Below are 14,131 nucleotides of genomic sequence, written 5' to 3'. Positions count from 1 at the left end.
TTATTTTAAGACAGAGTCTCATTCTGTTGCCTTACAGAAACCTCAAACTCCTGAGTTCAAGCCATCCTTCTGCCTCAGCCTCCCAAGTAGCTGGGACTACAGGCACCTGCCATGACACCCAGCTAATTTTCCTATTTGTAGTAGAGACAGGGTATCAATCTAGCTCAGGCTGGTCTTAAACTCCTAATCTCGGCCTCCTAGAGTGGTAGGATTATAGGTATGAGCCACTATATGAGGCCACAAATGCATTTTTATAAATGGATGTTGATAATTTAGTAATGTACTATAGAGAATATTAATAATGAAACCATACATTTAATGTCTGAGCTTAATTTTTTTTTTTTTTTTGAGACAGAGTCTCACTACGTTGCCATTGGTAGAAGCGCTGTGGCATCACAGCTCACACCAACCTCAAACTCTTGGGCTTAAGTGATTCTCTTGCCTCAGCCTCCCAAGTAGCTGGGACTACAGGGCCCCGCCACAACACCCAGCTATTTTTTGGATGCAGTTTCCATTGTTGTTTAGCAGGCCCAGGCTGGGCTCGAACTCACCAGCTTCGTTGTATGTTGCTGGCACCCTACTTACTGAGCTATGGGTACCGAGCCAGAGCTTAAATTTTTAAAACAATTATCTAATAAATCATTTATTTGACTTGAACACACACCATGTTTCAATTAATACAAATCAGTAAGAAATTACATTTTGCTGTAACATGGGAAAATGTACATCATTTTATAATTTCTATTAATGTGAAATAAAACTGAATTTGTACAAGAACATTACCATTAATATTCTTAGTGATATTATACCCATAGAATCTAAACAGGAAGCTATATACTACTGCCATTACTATATATAGCTATATTACTATGCCATTCAACATAGTGGAGGAAGTCCTAGCCAACGCAATGAGGTAAGAGAAGAATTATCAAGGTTATTCAAATGGGGACAGAGTAGGTCAAACTATCCCCCTTCGCTGATGATATAATGTTATACTTAGAATGTCCCACGAATTCAAACACGAGACTTCTGGAAACCATCAAGAAATGCAGCAACATCTCAGGATATAAAATCAATGTTCAAAAATCAGTAGCCTTCATATATGTCAACAGTAAGCAAGCTGAGAATCAAATCAAAGATATAATACCCTTCATAGTAGCATCAAAGAAAACTGGAATACATTGGAAGGATGTGAAGGATCTCTACAGAGAGAACTATGAAACACTGAGAAAAGAAATAGCAGAGGATGTTAACAAACGAAAGAACCCAATATGCTCATGCCTGGGAAGAATCAACATTGTCAAAATGTCTATAACTACCCAAAGTAATCTATAGATATAATGCAATCCCCATTAGAATTCTAACATCATACTTCGAAGATCTTGAAAATAGTTCCACATTTCATATAGAACCCAAAAATCCCTGAATAGCCAAAAAAAGTCTACAAAATAAGAACAAATCTGTGGATATCACATTCCAATCTTCAGGTTATACTACAAATCTATAGTGATCAAAATAGCATGATACTGGCATAAAAACACATAGATTTATAGAACAGAATATAGGACCTAGAGATGAAACTAGTCTCGTATCACCATCTGATCTTTGATAAACCAAATAAAAGCATGCACTGGGGATGGTGCTAGAAGTAGTTAGCCAATGTAAAAGACAGAATCTAGACCTTTACCTCTCACCACCTATGAAAATTAACACACGAGGCTCAGTACCCATAACACAGTGGTTAAGGCGCCAGCCACATACACTGAAGATGGCTAGTTTGAGCCCAGCCCGGGCCAGCTAAACAACAATGACAACCACAATAACAAAAAAATAGCCGGGCATTGTGGTGGGTGCCTGTAGTCCCAGCTACTTGGAAGGTAAGAGAATCGCTTAAGCCCAAGGTTTTTTTTTTTTATTAAATCATAACTGTATACAATGATATGATTATGGGGCATCATACACTCACTTCATAAACCATTTGACACATTTTTATCACAGTGGTTAACATAGCCTTTCCGGCGTTATCTCAGTTACTGTGCCAAAACATTTACATTCTACATTTACCAAGTTTCGCAAATACCCCTGTAATATGCACCACAGGTGTGAGGTTGCTGTGAGCCATGATGCCACAGCACTCCACCTATGGCAGCAGCTTGAGACTCTGTCTCAAAAAAGAAAATGAGGGTGGCACCTGTGGCTCAAGGGGTAGGGCGCCGGTCCCATATGCTGGAGGTGGCGGGTTCAAACCCAGCCCCGGCCAAAAAACAAAAAACAAAAAAAAAAAAAAGAAAATGAACTTGCAATGCAAAACTATAAAAACTCTAGAAGAAAGTGTGCATAAAAACTCTTAATGATATTAGCCTTGGGGAAAAATTATGAAGAACACACAAAAGCAAATGGGACATGAGTAAGTTAAAAAGTTTCTGCACAGGCCGGGCACAGTGGCTCACACCTGCAATCCTAGCACTCTAGGAGGCTGAGGCGGGTGGACTATCTGAGCTCAGGAGTTCAAGAACAGCCTGAGCAAGATAGAGACCCCATCTCTAAAAATAGCCAGGTATTGTGGTGGGCGCCTGTCATCCCAGCTACTCAGGAGGCTGAGGCAAAAGAATCACTTGGGTCCAAGAGTTTGAGGTTGCTGTGAGCTACAACGCCAGGGCACTCAACCCCAGGACAACTGAGTGAGACTATGTCTCAAAAAAAAAAAAAAAAGCTTCTGCACAGCTTAGGGTACAATGGGTAACAAAGCAAAGGAACTACCTTCATAGTGGGTGAAGATATTTGCATTCTAGGAATCTGACAAAGGGTTAATAACCAGAATCTATAAAGAACTCAAGCAAAACAACAAAAAGAGTGTACAACTCCACTAAAAACTAGGCAAGAAACATGAACAAAATCTTTTCTCATGAGGACAAATGGCCAACAAACACATGAATAAATGTTTGTAATCTCTAATTATCAAAGAAATGTAAATCAAAACCACCCTGAGATACCACATAACCCCAGTGAGAATGGCTCACATCATAGATCCCAAAGCTACAGATGCTGGCAAGGGTGTGGAGAAAAGGGAACCCCTTTACACCGTTAGTGGAACTGCAAACTAATATAGCCTCTTTGTAAAGAAGTATGGAGAATCATCAAAGAACTAAAAGTAGAACCTTCCATTTGATCCCATAATCCAAATACTAGGTTATCTACCCGAAAGAAAGTCATTTTACCATAAAGACACCTAAACTCAAATGTTTACAGCAGCCCCATTCACAACTGCAAAGACGTAGAAATAACCCAAATGCCCTTCAACACATGAATGGATTAATAAACCATGGTATACGTATACCATGGAATACTACTCAGCCATAAAAATGGAGGTTTTTGTATCTTCTGTAACAATCAGGGTGGATTCGAAGAATACTCTCCTATGTAAAGATGACAGGAATGGGAAACAAGCATGACAGGCCAGGCACAGGGCATACCTGTAATCCTAGCACTCTGGGAGGCCAAGGTGGGTGGATTTCCTGAGCTTAGGAGTTCAAAACCAGCCTGAACAAGAGCAAGACCTCTGTCTCTAAAACTAGCCAGCATTGTGGTAGGCACCTGTAGTCCCAGCTACTTGGGAGGCTGAGGCAAGATCACCTGAGCCCAAGAGTTTGAGGTTGCTGTGAGCTATGATGACACAACATTCTACCAACAGCACCAAACTGAAACTATGTCTCAAAATAAAAAAAAAAAAAACAATCCTGCTCAATACTAAGTTGAAACTAGTAGATTAACAACCATGTACTCACTTGAGAGAAAAACTCAATTAAATTCAAGAAGGGGTGAGGTGGGGTGGGGAGAGGGTTCAGCAAATTCCCACCCAAAGGGAACAATATAGGTATGTGGCACATTTCCGGGCTTAAGGAAGCAACTACAACGTGGACTTTACCTTATAAATACAAACAATGAAACCTAATCATGTGTACCCTTACATTAATCTGAAATGTAAAAAAAAAAAAAAAAAAAACAAGAGGTTATAAAACAAGAACAATCATTGATCTCTACTAAGAAGAGACCTTGGGTAGCACCTGTGGCTCAGTGGGTAGGGTGCCAGCCCCATATACTGAGGGTAGTGAGTTCGAACCCGGCCCTGGCCAGCTAAAAACAGCAGTGACAACTGCAACAAAAATAGCCGGGCATTGTGGCAGGCACCTGTGGTCCCAGCTACTCGGGAGGCTGAGGCAAGAGAATCACCTAAGCCCAAGAGCTGGCGGTGTGATGTGAGCTGTGATGCCACAGAACTCTACTGAGGGCAATGAAGTAAGACTCTGTCTCAAAAAAAACAAAAAACAAACAAACAACTAAGAAGAGACCTTATACTAGAGAAACATAAACGTGTTCTTACGATTTTCATTCAGTGTGAATGCCATTAATTTAGGTAGGCCATGAAGACTCTAGTTGAGAATGGGCACTCTTATTTCCTATTGTTTTATACTAAAAGGTTTGGACTTTTATTACCTGGCAGGTACAGTGGAAGTATCAATGCAAGAAAGCAGTAAGGACAAGAGATAATAGCCAGAAAATATACTGACAGAGAATACAGAGGATATCCAGAAGATGTCTTGAAATGCTTTCTTACACCACATCCATAAAAAATATAAACTCATTTCTGACTGCTCCCTAACACTGTTTTAGCCAATACCAACCCAGTTTCCTGAACAATGTTTGCTATTTGACATCTTCATGTCTTTGCTCATGCTATTTCCTCTGGTAAGAGTGCTCTTCTCTCCTTTCTTTGCCTACTTAATCATATTCATCCCTTAAAATTCTCTCAAGCATCACCCTTCCCCTTCAACTCTATGTCTGATTCTGATCTTTCATTTTATTGACTGAGCTCCACAGAAAGTTAAGTTTCCTGACGATAACAACTCATTTGATCGTGTATCCCCAAAGCCTAGCTCACTACCTGGCACATAGTACCCTGGCCCATCTTAGGGTCTTTTTGGTACTCACCATTTTGGCTTGAAGATCAAGCAGTTTTCTCACACGAAATGCTTTGACTAGAAAAGACAAAGAAAAGAGATACTATACATTTGGTTCAGAATAAAAAGAAACTGGTTATACTTAACCACCTTGTAGTTCACATATCAAGAAAATAAACACCCAGTTCAGTTAAGCCACTAAGTAGATGTTCTTAAATAAAAGTACTAAAAAGCAATTTCCACAAAATGAGTCTTGTCATATAACTAATGCCAATAGTTATTTAACTTTCTACAGGCCAATACAAATGTTAATTCCACAAAGTCAATGTAATACAAGTGGAATGATAATACTCACCATTCTCTTTTTTGGTAAGTAAATACAAGAAATGGCAGACATAAGGGCACTGTTAAAATATAAAAAATTTAAAGAGAAATGACAATGTATCTTGAACAGAACAGTAACACACTTTCCCCAAATGTCAATCTTACACTGATTAAGTGCAAAGGCTTCAGGACTTCATTCACAAGTTTACAAAGCTTCTTTCCTTCACACTACATAATAGTGATAAAACCAATTTTTTTTCAAGAGTCAGATTCTCACTCTGTTGTCCAGGCTGGAAGGCAGTGGCACAATCATAACTCACTGTAACTTTCAACTCCTGGGCTCAAGTGATCCTCCCACCTCACTCGCCCAAGTAGCTAAGACTATAGGTGTGTGCCGACATGGTTGATTAATTTCTTTTACCCAGATACATTTTTTTTTTCGTAGAGACAAGGTCTCACTATGTTACCCAGGCTGGTCTACAACTTGGGCTCAAGTGATCCTCCTGTCCCAACCTCCCAAACTCCTTATAGGCATGCACCTCTATGCCTGACTGATAAAAACAATAGTTTTAATTGACATTCCATTACGTCATTTTTCACCTATTTTTGGAATGTAAAAACACTGCAGACAATTTAAAAAAACAGAAAGGAATTACCCATCATCCTTCTACCTAACAAAAATTCATATATTCCTTTCAGTATTAGTCTACAGTAATGAAGATACAAACCAAAAAAAATTTTTAAGACAGTCTCGGCTTGGCACCCATAGCTCAGTGAGTAGGGCGCCAGCCACATACACTGAGGCTGGTGGGTTCGAGCCCAGCCTGGGACTGCTAAACAACAATGACAACCAAAACCAAAAAATAGCCGGGCGTTCTGGTGGGCGCCTGCAGTCCCAGCTACTAGGGAGGCTGAGACAAGAGAATCACTTAAGCCCAAGAGTTTGAGGTTGCTGTGAGCTGTGACGCCACGGCACTATACAAAGGCAACATAGTGAGACTCTGCCTCAAGACAAACAAAAAAGACAGAGTCTCACTCTGTTGCCCAGGCTACAGTGCTGTGGCATCAGCCTAGCTCACAGCAATCTCAAACTCCTAGGTTCAAGTGATCCTCCTGCCTCAGCTTCCCAAGTAGCTGGGACAACAGGCACCTGCCACCATACCTAGCTAATTTTCCTATTTTTAACAGAGATGGGGGTCTCACTCTTGCTCAGGCTGGTCTCAAACTCCTGTCATCCTCAAAGCTCAAGTCATCCTCCACATTGGCCTCTCAGAATACTAAGATTATAGGCATGAGCCACTTCACCCGGCCTCAAACTTAAAACTTCTTTTTTTTTTCTGAGACAGAGTCTTACCCCCAGTAGAGAGCTATCGCATCATAGGTCACAGTAACCTCAGACTCTTGGGCTCAAGCTATTCTCTTGCCTCAACCTCCCAAGTGGCTGGGACTACAGGCACCTGCCACAACGCCCAGCTATTTTTAGAGACAGGGTCTCCCTCTACCTCAAGCTTGTCTCAAACTAGTGAGTTTAGGTGATCTGCCTGCCTAGGACTTCCAGAGTGCTGGGATTACAGGCATGAGTCACTATGCCCAGCCTCAAACTTAAAAATGTTATCCTAATCTCCACTTAAAAGCAATTTCCCATGTTGTTTGTCTTCAAAATTGTCATTTTCAACACTGCTTCATATTCCACTGAACAGACACATAAGAATTTAATTAACAGCTTACTCCTCAGTTTGTTAAATAGCACACACTCAATAAATTTGTTAACTAAATTACTGAATGACCAATTCCCCTATACCATTTCATTTTGAAAGTCCACCTACTGAGGTTTTTTTTTTTTTTTGTAGAGACAGAGTCTCACTTATGGCCCTCGGTAGAGTGCCGTGGCCTCACACAGCTCACAGCAACCTCCAACTCCTGGGCTTAAGCGATTATCTTGCCTCAGCCTCCCGAGTAGCTGGGACTACAGGCGCCTGCCACAATGCCTGGCTATTTTTTGGTTGCAGTTCAGCAGGGGCCGGGTTTGAACCCGCCACCCTCGGTATATGGGGCCGGCGCCTTACCGACTGAGCCACAGGCGCCACCCTCCACCTACTGAGGTTTTATTGTAGATTATACATAGGTCAACAAACTATGGTCTACCTGTTTGGGAAATTAAGTTTTATTGGAACACAGCCACACCCATTCATTTATGTATTGTTTACAGCTGTTTTTGCACTACACCAACAGAGTTAAACAGTTGTGACAGAGACAGTATGGCCGTCAAGTCTAAAATATTTATTACCTGGCCCCTGGACCTTTAAGAAAAAGTTTGCCAACACCTTCTCTAGATGATAGAAAAGTGAAAAAAGGTAAATTATTATTTTTTTTTGAGACAGAGTCTCAAGCTGTCGCTCTGGGTAGAATGCCACGGCATCATAGCTCACAGCAACCTCCAACTCCTGGGCTCAAGTGACCCTCTTGCCTCAGTTTTTCTATTTTTAATAAAGACAGGGTCTTGCTTTTGCTCAGGCTGGTCTTAAACTCGTGAGCTCAAGCAATCCACCTGCCTCAGCCTCCCAGAGTTCTAGGATTACAGGCGTAAGCCACCACAGCTGGCTGAAAAAAAGTAAATTATTTAATGAGACTAGAGAGAACAACAAAGCATAGATTTTCCTTAAACATAAGTTTAAAGTATTGAATATTCCATATTGTCTTCTCTGAACTCAGAAATGGGTTCAGAAAGACTCTAGACATACTTTTAAGAAACATGAATTCAGATATAGGATTTTTTTCAAAAGGAAGAATACAAATTATGGCTTGGTGCCTGTAGCACAGTGGTTAAGGCACTAGCCATATGCACCGAGGCTGGCAGGTTTGAGCCTGGCCCGGGCCAGCTAAACGACAATGACAACTACAACAACAACAACAAAAAAAAAAAAACAGATAGGTATTGTGGCAGGCACTGTAGCTGTAGTCCCAGCTACCTGGGAGGTTAGGCAAGAGAATCACTTGAGCCCAACAGTTTGAGGTTGCTGTGAGCTGTGATGCCACCGCACTCTACTGAGGGCAATATAGTGAGACTCTGTCTCCAAAAAAAAATACAAATTCTGACCAAGCCTGCCATATTCCTCACAGAAAGAATAGTTATTTGCAATGAAAAATTTGTTACCTCCTATCCCTAGGATATGAACCATTAACAACACAATTCATCACATTGAGTGTGAAATCAGTATCACACAATCACGTGCCCTAGGCTCCAGGATTATAAGAAATCTGACGTTCTCCTTTGATCACATAGAATGAAAAAACTCATACACATCAAATATAACATTTTAAAATTACCTTTCTGGCAAACATTTAGCAACCACACCTGAATCACTAGAGATTCATACTCCCATCAAATTATATGAAAATGACTTTTCTGAAGTATTGATTTTAAAAATCAGGCCCTGTTTCTTGATTTGGGTGATATTTACACAAATGTGTTCAATTAGTGAAAATCGAGCTTCACATTTATGATAGAGGCAATTTTCTGCATGTATATTATACTTTGATAATTTTTTTTAAAAAAGATTCTCAATAGCCGGGCGTTGTGGTGGGCGCCTGTAGTCCCAGCTACTCGGGAGGCTGAGGCAGGAGGATCGCCTAAGCCCAGGAGTTGGAGGTTGCTGTGAGCTGTGTGATGCCACGGCACTCTACCGAGGGCAATAAAGTGAAACTCTGTCTCTACAAAAAAATAAATAAATAAAGATTCTCACTTTGTCACTCTTGGTAAAGTGCCATAGCATCATAGCTCACAGCAACCTCAAACCTCGGGCTCAAGTGATTCTCTTGCCTCAGCCTCTTGAGTAGCAGGAACTATAGGCGCCTGCTACAATGCCCAGCTATTTTTAGAGACGGAGGTCTTACTCTTGTTCAGGCTGGTCTAGAACTCCTGATCTCAGGCAATCCACCTGCCTCAGCTTCCCAGAGTGCTGAGATTACAGGCGTGAGCCACCACACTCAGCCTTGATTAAAAAATATATTTTTTATTTAAAATTATTAAATTATTTCATTTAAAATATTTATATTTATATATATATATTTTTTTTTTTTTGTAGAGACAGAGTTTCACTTTATCACCCACAGTAGAATGCCATGGCATCACACAGCTCACAGCAACTTCCAAATCCTGGGCTTAGGCGATTGATTCCCTTGCCTCAGCCTCCTGAGATAAATATTTTTTAAAAGATAGTAAAAAAGAAAAGTAGGCCCCTTCCTTTCAAGATAAATAAGAAATTACATAGTCATCATGATAAAAACTACTCAAGTAGATGGCAATTGATTTGACATTTATGAGTAGTTTCTATTTACTCATTCACTCATGAAACAATTATTTGCTGAATAGTGAATAAAACAGACAAAAAAATTCCGGCTCCTGGCTCGGTGCCCAGGGCACCATCCACATACACCAGAATGAGCGGGTTAGTATTCAGCATGGGCCTGCCAGATAGAAATGACAACTACAACCAAAAAATAGCCGGGTGCTGTGGCGGGTGCCTGTAGTCCCAGCTGCTTGGGAGGCTGAGGCAAGAGAATCGCTTAAGCCCAGGAGTTTGAGGTTGCTGTGAGCTGTGACGCCACCGCACTATACCCAGGGTAACAGCTTGAGATTCTGTCTCAAAAAAAAAAAAAAAAATTCCTGCTCCTGTTAAGTTTATATTCTGTGTGCCATGAATTGAGTTATTAAGTACTTGGGTTATAAAAGGCTCAGACCCACCAGGAGAAAGTCTATTAGAAGAATGGAGGAGCAGCGCCTGTGGCTCAGTGAGTAGGGCACCAGCCCCATATACTGAGGAGGGATTGAACCCAGCACCGGCCAAACTGCAACAACAACAAAAATAGCCGGGCGTTGTGGCATGCACCCATAGTCCCAGCTACTAGGGAGGCTGAGGCAATAGAACTGCATAAGCACAAGAAGACCTGGAGGCTGCTGTGAGCTGTGACAACATAGCACTCTACCGAGAGCAACAAAGTGAGACTCTGTCTCAAAAAAAAAAAAAAAATGGAGAAAGCATACCTTCCTATTTCCCATTCTTTTTTTTTTTTTTTTTTTTGTAGAGACAGAGTCTCACTTTATGGCCCTCGGTAGAGTGCCGTGGCCTCACACAGCTCACAGCAACCTCCAACTCCTGGGCTTAAGCGATTCTCTTGCCTCAGCCTCCCGAGTAGCTGGGACTACAGGCGCCGGACACAATGCCCGGCTATTTTTTGGTTGCAGTTTGGCTGGGGTCGGGTTTGAACCCGCCACCCTCGGTATATGGGGCTGGCGCCTTACCAACTGAGCCACAGGCGCTGCCCCTATTTCCCATTCTTTATAAAGTATTCTTATGTTCATAATTCACCTGTATCACGTTTTGGACAGTTTATGAAAAGAAACAATGTGAGGATAAGACAGAGTCCATCACATACTACTTATCATTCAACTATATGTATGCACCATAGGGCAAGCAGAAGAGATGAGCATTCTTACTTTCTATCAACACTTGGAGGTCACCACTCTTTCATCCTTATATAGAAAAAGACCTCCTTTGAGACTTAGTCCACTTAATCTCACTACCTCTACCTTACCCATATCCTATCAATTCACAACTAATCTCCTAGGACTTTCCCAAAATTCACTGAGGACTTTGGCATCTGAGTTTTCTGCTCCAATCCAAATCCCACTATCATGCCAAAAGACTTTAAAGTCTATGTCAATGAATCATCTTAGCATTACAGTTTATTAACAGTCCTCAAATCTGAATTACCATCTATAGAAATACTATATATTAGATACCAAGTTACCCTAATTTGTCGCCAATTTAGTAATGTTTTTTATTTCATATACAGCTGAATTTATTTCATTACGCCACTTCTGAGCTATCAAGAAATAAAAAGAGTCTGCAACTCCCCCCCTAAAAAAAGGAAAGTAGGAAAGTATTGATGAAGCTTTCTTCCCAAGATTTCTTAGAAACTTTGAACTCCTGACTTTAATGGCTACAAAGGGAGGTAGGAGTGGGGTAGGCAGGAAATAAAGACCTACCCAGTATGTGAATTATGCAGGGTATGTATTAAAAACTAGAACGACCACAAGCTACACATTAAGTGTATGATGGTGAAATAAAAACAAACGCCACTGTGCTAAAGAGGACAGCAAGTAAACTTGCTTTTCTGACATTTTGATTAGGTGAAAGAAAATAAAGCCTCTCTTAAGAATCTGTAATCATCAGGCGGCACCTATGGCTCAAGGAGTAGGGCACTGGCCCAATATACCAGGGGTAATGGGTTCAACCCCAGCCCCAGCTAAAATTGAAAAAAAAAAAAATCTGTAATCATAAGCCAGCCCTAAGAAGGTCTGAAGTTTGAATTTACGCTAATGGGATGGCCTAAAAAAACTCAGGTGAAGAATTTAAAGTGTTCCCAGATTAGCTGTAATCCTATAATCCCAGGCAAATCATATATCTGATAAAAGGCTTATATCTAAAATATAAAACCAACTCTTATAACCTAATAATAAAAAGACAAATAACTTAGTTTAAAAATGGGCAAAAGATCTGAAGATATTTCTCCAGGGAAGATATACAAATAGCCAATAAGCACACGGAAATATGCTCAGTATCATTAGTCATGAGGGAAATGCAAATCAAAACCACAATAAAATACCATTTCACAACCACTAGGATGGCTATAATGAAGTAGTCAGATAAAATAATAAAAGTTGGTAAGGATGTAATGAAATCAGATCCCTGCCATAATTGCTGGTGGTAATGAAAAATAGAACAGTCACAATGCAAAATAGTTCAGAGATTCCTCAAAATGGTAAACACAGAATAAGTATATGATACAGCAATTTCTTCCTAGGTATATACTCAAAGAAACTAAAAGGACTTAAACAGATACATATAAAATGACGACTGCAGCAGCATCATTCAGAAAGACACCCAAAAGACAGAAACAAATCAAGTGCCCAGAGATAGACAAAGGGATAACAAAATGTGGTATGGTCATACATTGTTGTCCACAGAGGATTGGTTCCAACACCCTCCACACATAACAAAATCCACAGGTGCTCAAGTCTCTTACATAAAATGATATACTATTTGCATACAACCTACTCACATCCTCATGTAAACCTCAGATCTCAGCCTGAGCAACAGCAAGACCCCCATCTCAACAAAATATAAAAAAATTAGCCAGGCATGGTTGCATATGCCTGTAAGTCCCAGCTACTTGAGAGGCTGAGGCAGGAGGATCGCTGAAGCCCAGGAGTTTGAGGTTGCAGTGAGCTATGATGACACCACCACACTCTAGCAGGGACAATAGAGTGAGATCTTGTCTCAAAAAAAAAAAAAAAAATCAGGTCAGGTACAGGGGCTCACACCTGTAATCTTAGCACTCTAGGAGGCCAGAGCAGGTGGATTTCTTGAGTTCAGGAGTTCCAGACTAGCCTAAGCAAAATTGAGACCCCATCTCTACTAAAAGTAGAAAAATTAGCCAGCATCATGGTAGGTGCCTATAATCCCAGCTACTCAGGAGGCTAGGGCAAGAGGATCTCTTTTTTTTGTTTGTTTTCAGTTTTTGGCCAGGGCTAGGTTTGAACCCACCACCTCCAGTATATGGGGCCAGTGCCCTACTCCTTTGAGCCACAGGCGCCGCCCGCAAGAGGATCTCTTGAGACCAAGAGTTTGAGGTTGCTGTGAGCTATGACACCACTGAACTCTACCCAGGGCAACAGAGTAGGATTCTGTCAAAACAAGAAAGGGGGGGGGATCAGTGCCCATAGCACAATGGTTACAGTGCCAGCCACATACACTGCAGGTGGCGGGTTCAAATCCAGCCCAGGCCAGCTAAACAACAACAACTGCAACAAAAAATAGCCCGGCATTGTGGTGGGCACCTGTAGTCCTAGCTACTTGGGAGGCTCAGGCAAGATAATCGCTTAAGCCCAAGAGTTTGAGGTTGCTGTAAGCTGTGACGCCACGGCACTCTACCGAGGGTGACATAGTAAAACTTTGTCTCAAAAAAAAAAAAAAAAAGTCAGAGGACCCCAAAAAGCTTTTGTTTATCTAGATTATTTCTGTCAATATTCACAATATTAGAAATTAAAACTGAGAGGTGGCGCCTGTGGCTCAGTCAGTAAGGTGCTGGCCCCATATACCGAGGGTGGCGGGTTCAAACCCGGCCCCGGCTGAACTGCAACCAAAAAAAATAGCTGGGCGTTGTGGCGGGTGCCTGTAGTCCCAGCTACTCGGAAGGCTGAGGCAAGAGAATCGCTTAAGCCCAGGAGTTGGAGGTTGCTGTGAGCTGTGTGATGCCATGGCACTCTACCGAGGGCCATAAAGTGAGACTCTGTCTCTACAAAAAAAAAAAAAAAAAAGAAATTAAAACTGAGAAAAAATTTTGTTTTTGAGACAGAGTCTCATTCTGTTGCCCTGCGTAGAATGCCATGGCATCATAGCTTACAGCAACCTCAAACTCTTGGGCTCAAGCAATCCTGCCTCAGCCTCCTGAGTGGCTGAGACTACAGGTGCCTACCATAATACCCAGCTAGTTTTTCTTTTCTTTTTTTCCCTGCAGTTTTTGGCCAGGGCTGAGTTTGAACCCACCACCTCCAGCATATGGGGCCGGCACCCTACTCCTTTGAGCCACAGGCACCGCCCCCCAGCTAGTTTTTCTTTTCTTTTTTTTTCTTTTTAGTAGAGATGGAGTCTTGCTCTTGCTCAAGGTGGTGTTGAACTCCTGAGCTCAAGCGATCCAGCTGCTTCAACCTCCCAGAGTGTTAGGATTACAAGCATGAGCCACCATACCCGGCCAAAAATGAGAAAATTTTTAATATTTATTAG

The 14,131-nt window shown here is 41.4% G+C and overlaps 1 protein-coding gene across 1 annotated transcript in view; it reads right to left on the bottom strand.

Annotated features, from left to right (window-relative positions):
* Positions 1–14,131, bottom strand: part of CENPI (centromere protein I) — a 96,494-nt gene that overhangs the window by 68,391 nt on the left and 13,972 nt on the right. Inside the window, exons 6-7 of the mRNA XM_053579786.1 lie at positions 5,314–5,362; positions 4,990–5,036 (exon numbers count right to left, since the gene is read on the bottom strand). Of these exons, the coding sequence (XP_053435761.1) occupies positions 4,990–5,036; positions 5,314–5,362 (96 nt within the window). The remainder of the gene's footprint in view (positions 1–4,989; positions 5,037–5,313; positions 5,363–14,131) is intronic.

The sequence above is a fragment of the Nycticebus coucang genome, chromosome X (assembly GCF_027406575.1).
Source record: "Nycticebus coucang isolate mNycCou1 chromosome X, mNycCou1.pri, whole genome shotgun sequence".
Taxonomy (NCBI): Eukaryota; Metazoa; Chordata; class Mammalia; order Primates; family Lorisidae; genus Nycticebus; species Nycticebus coucang.
This window is presented reverse-complemented; position numbering and strand designations above follow the sequence as displayed.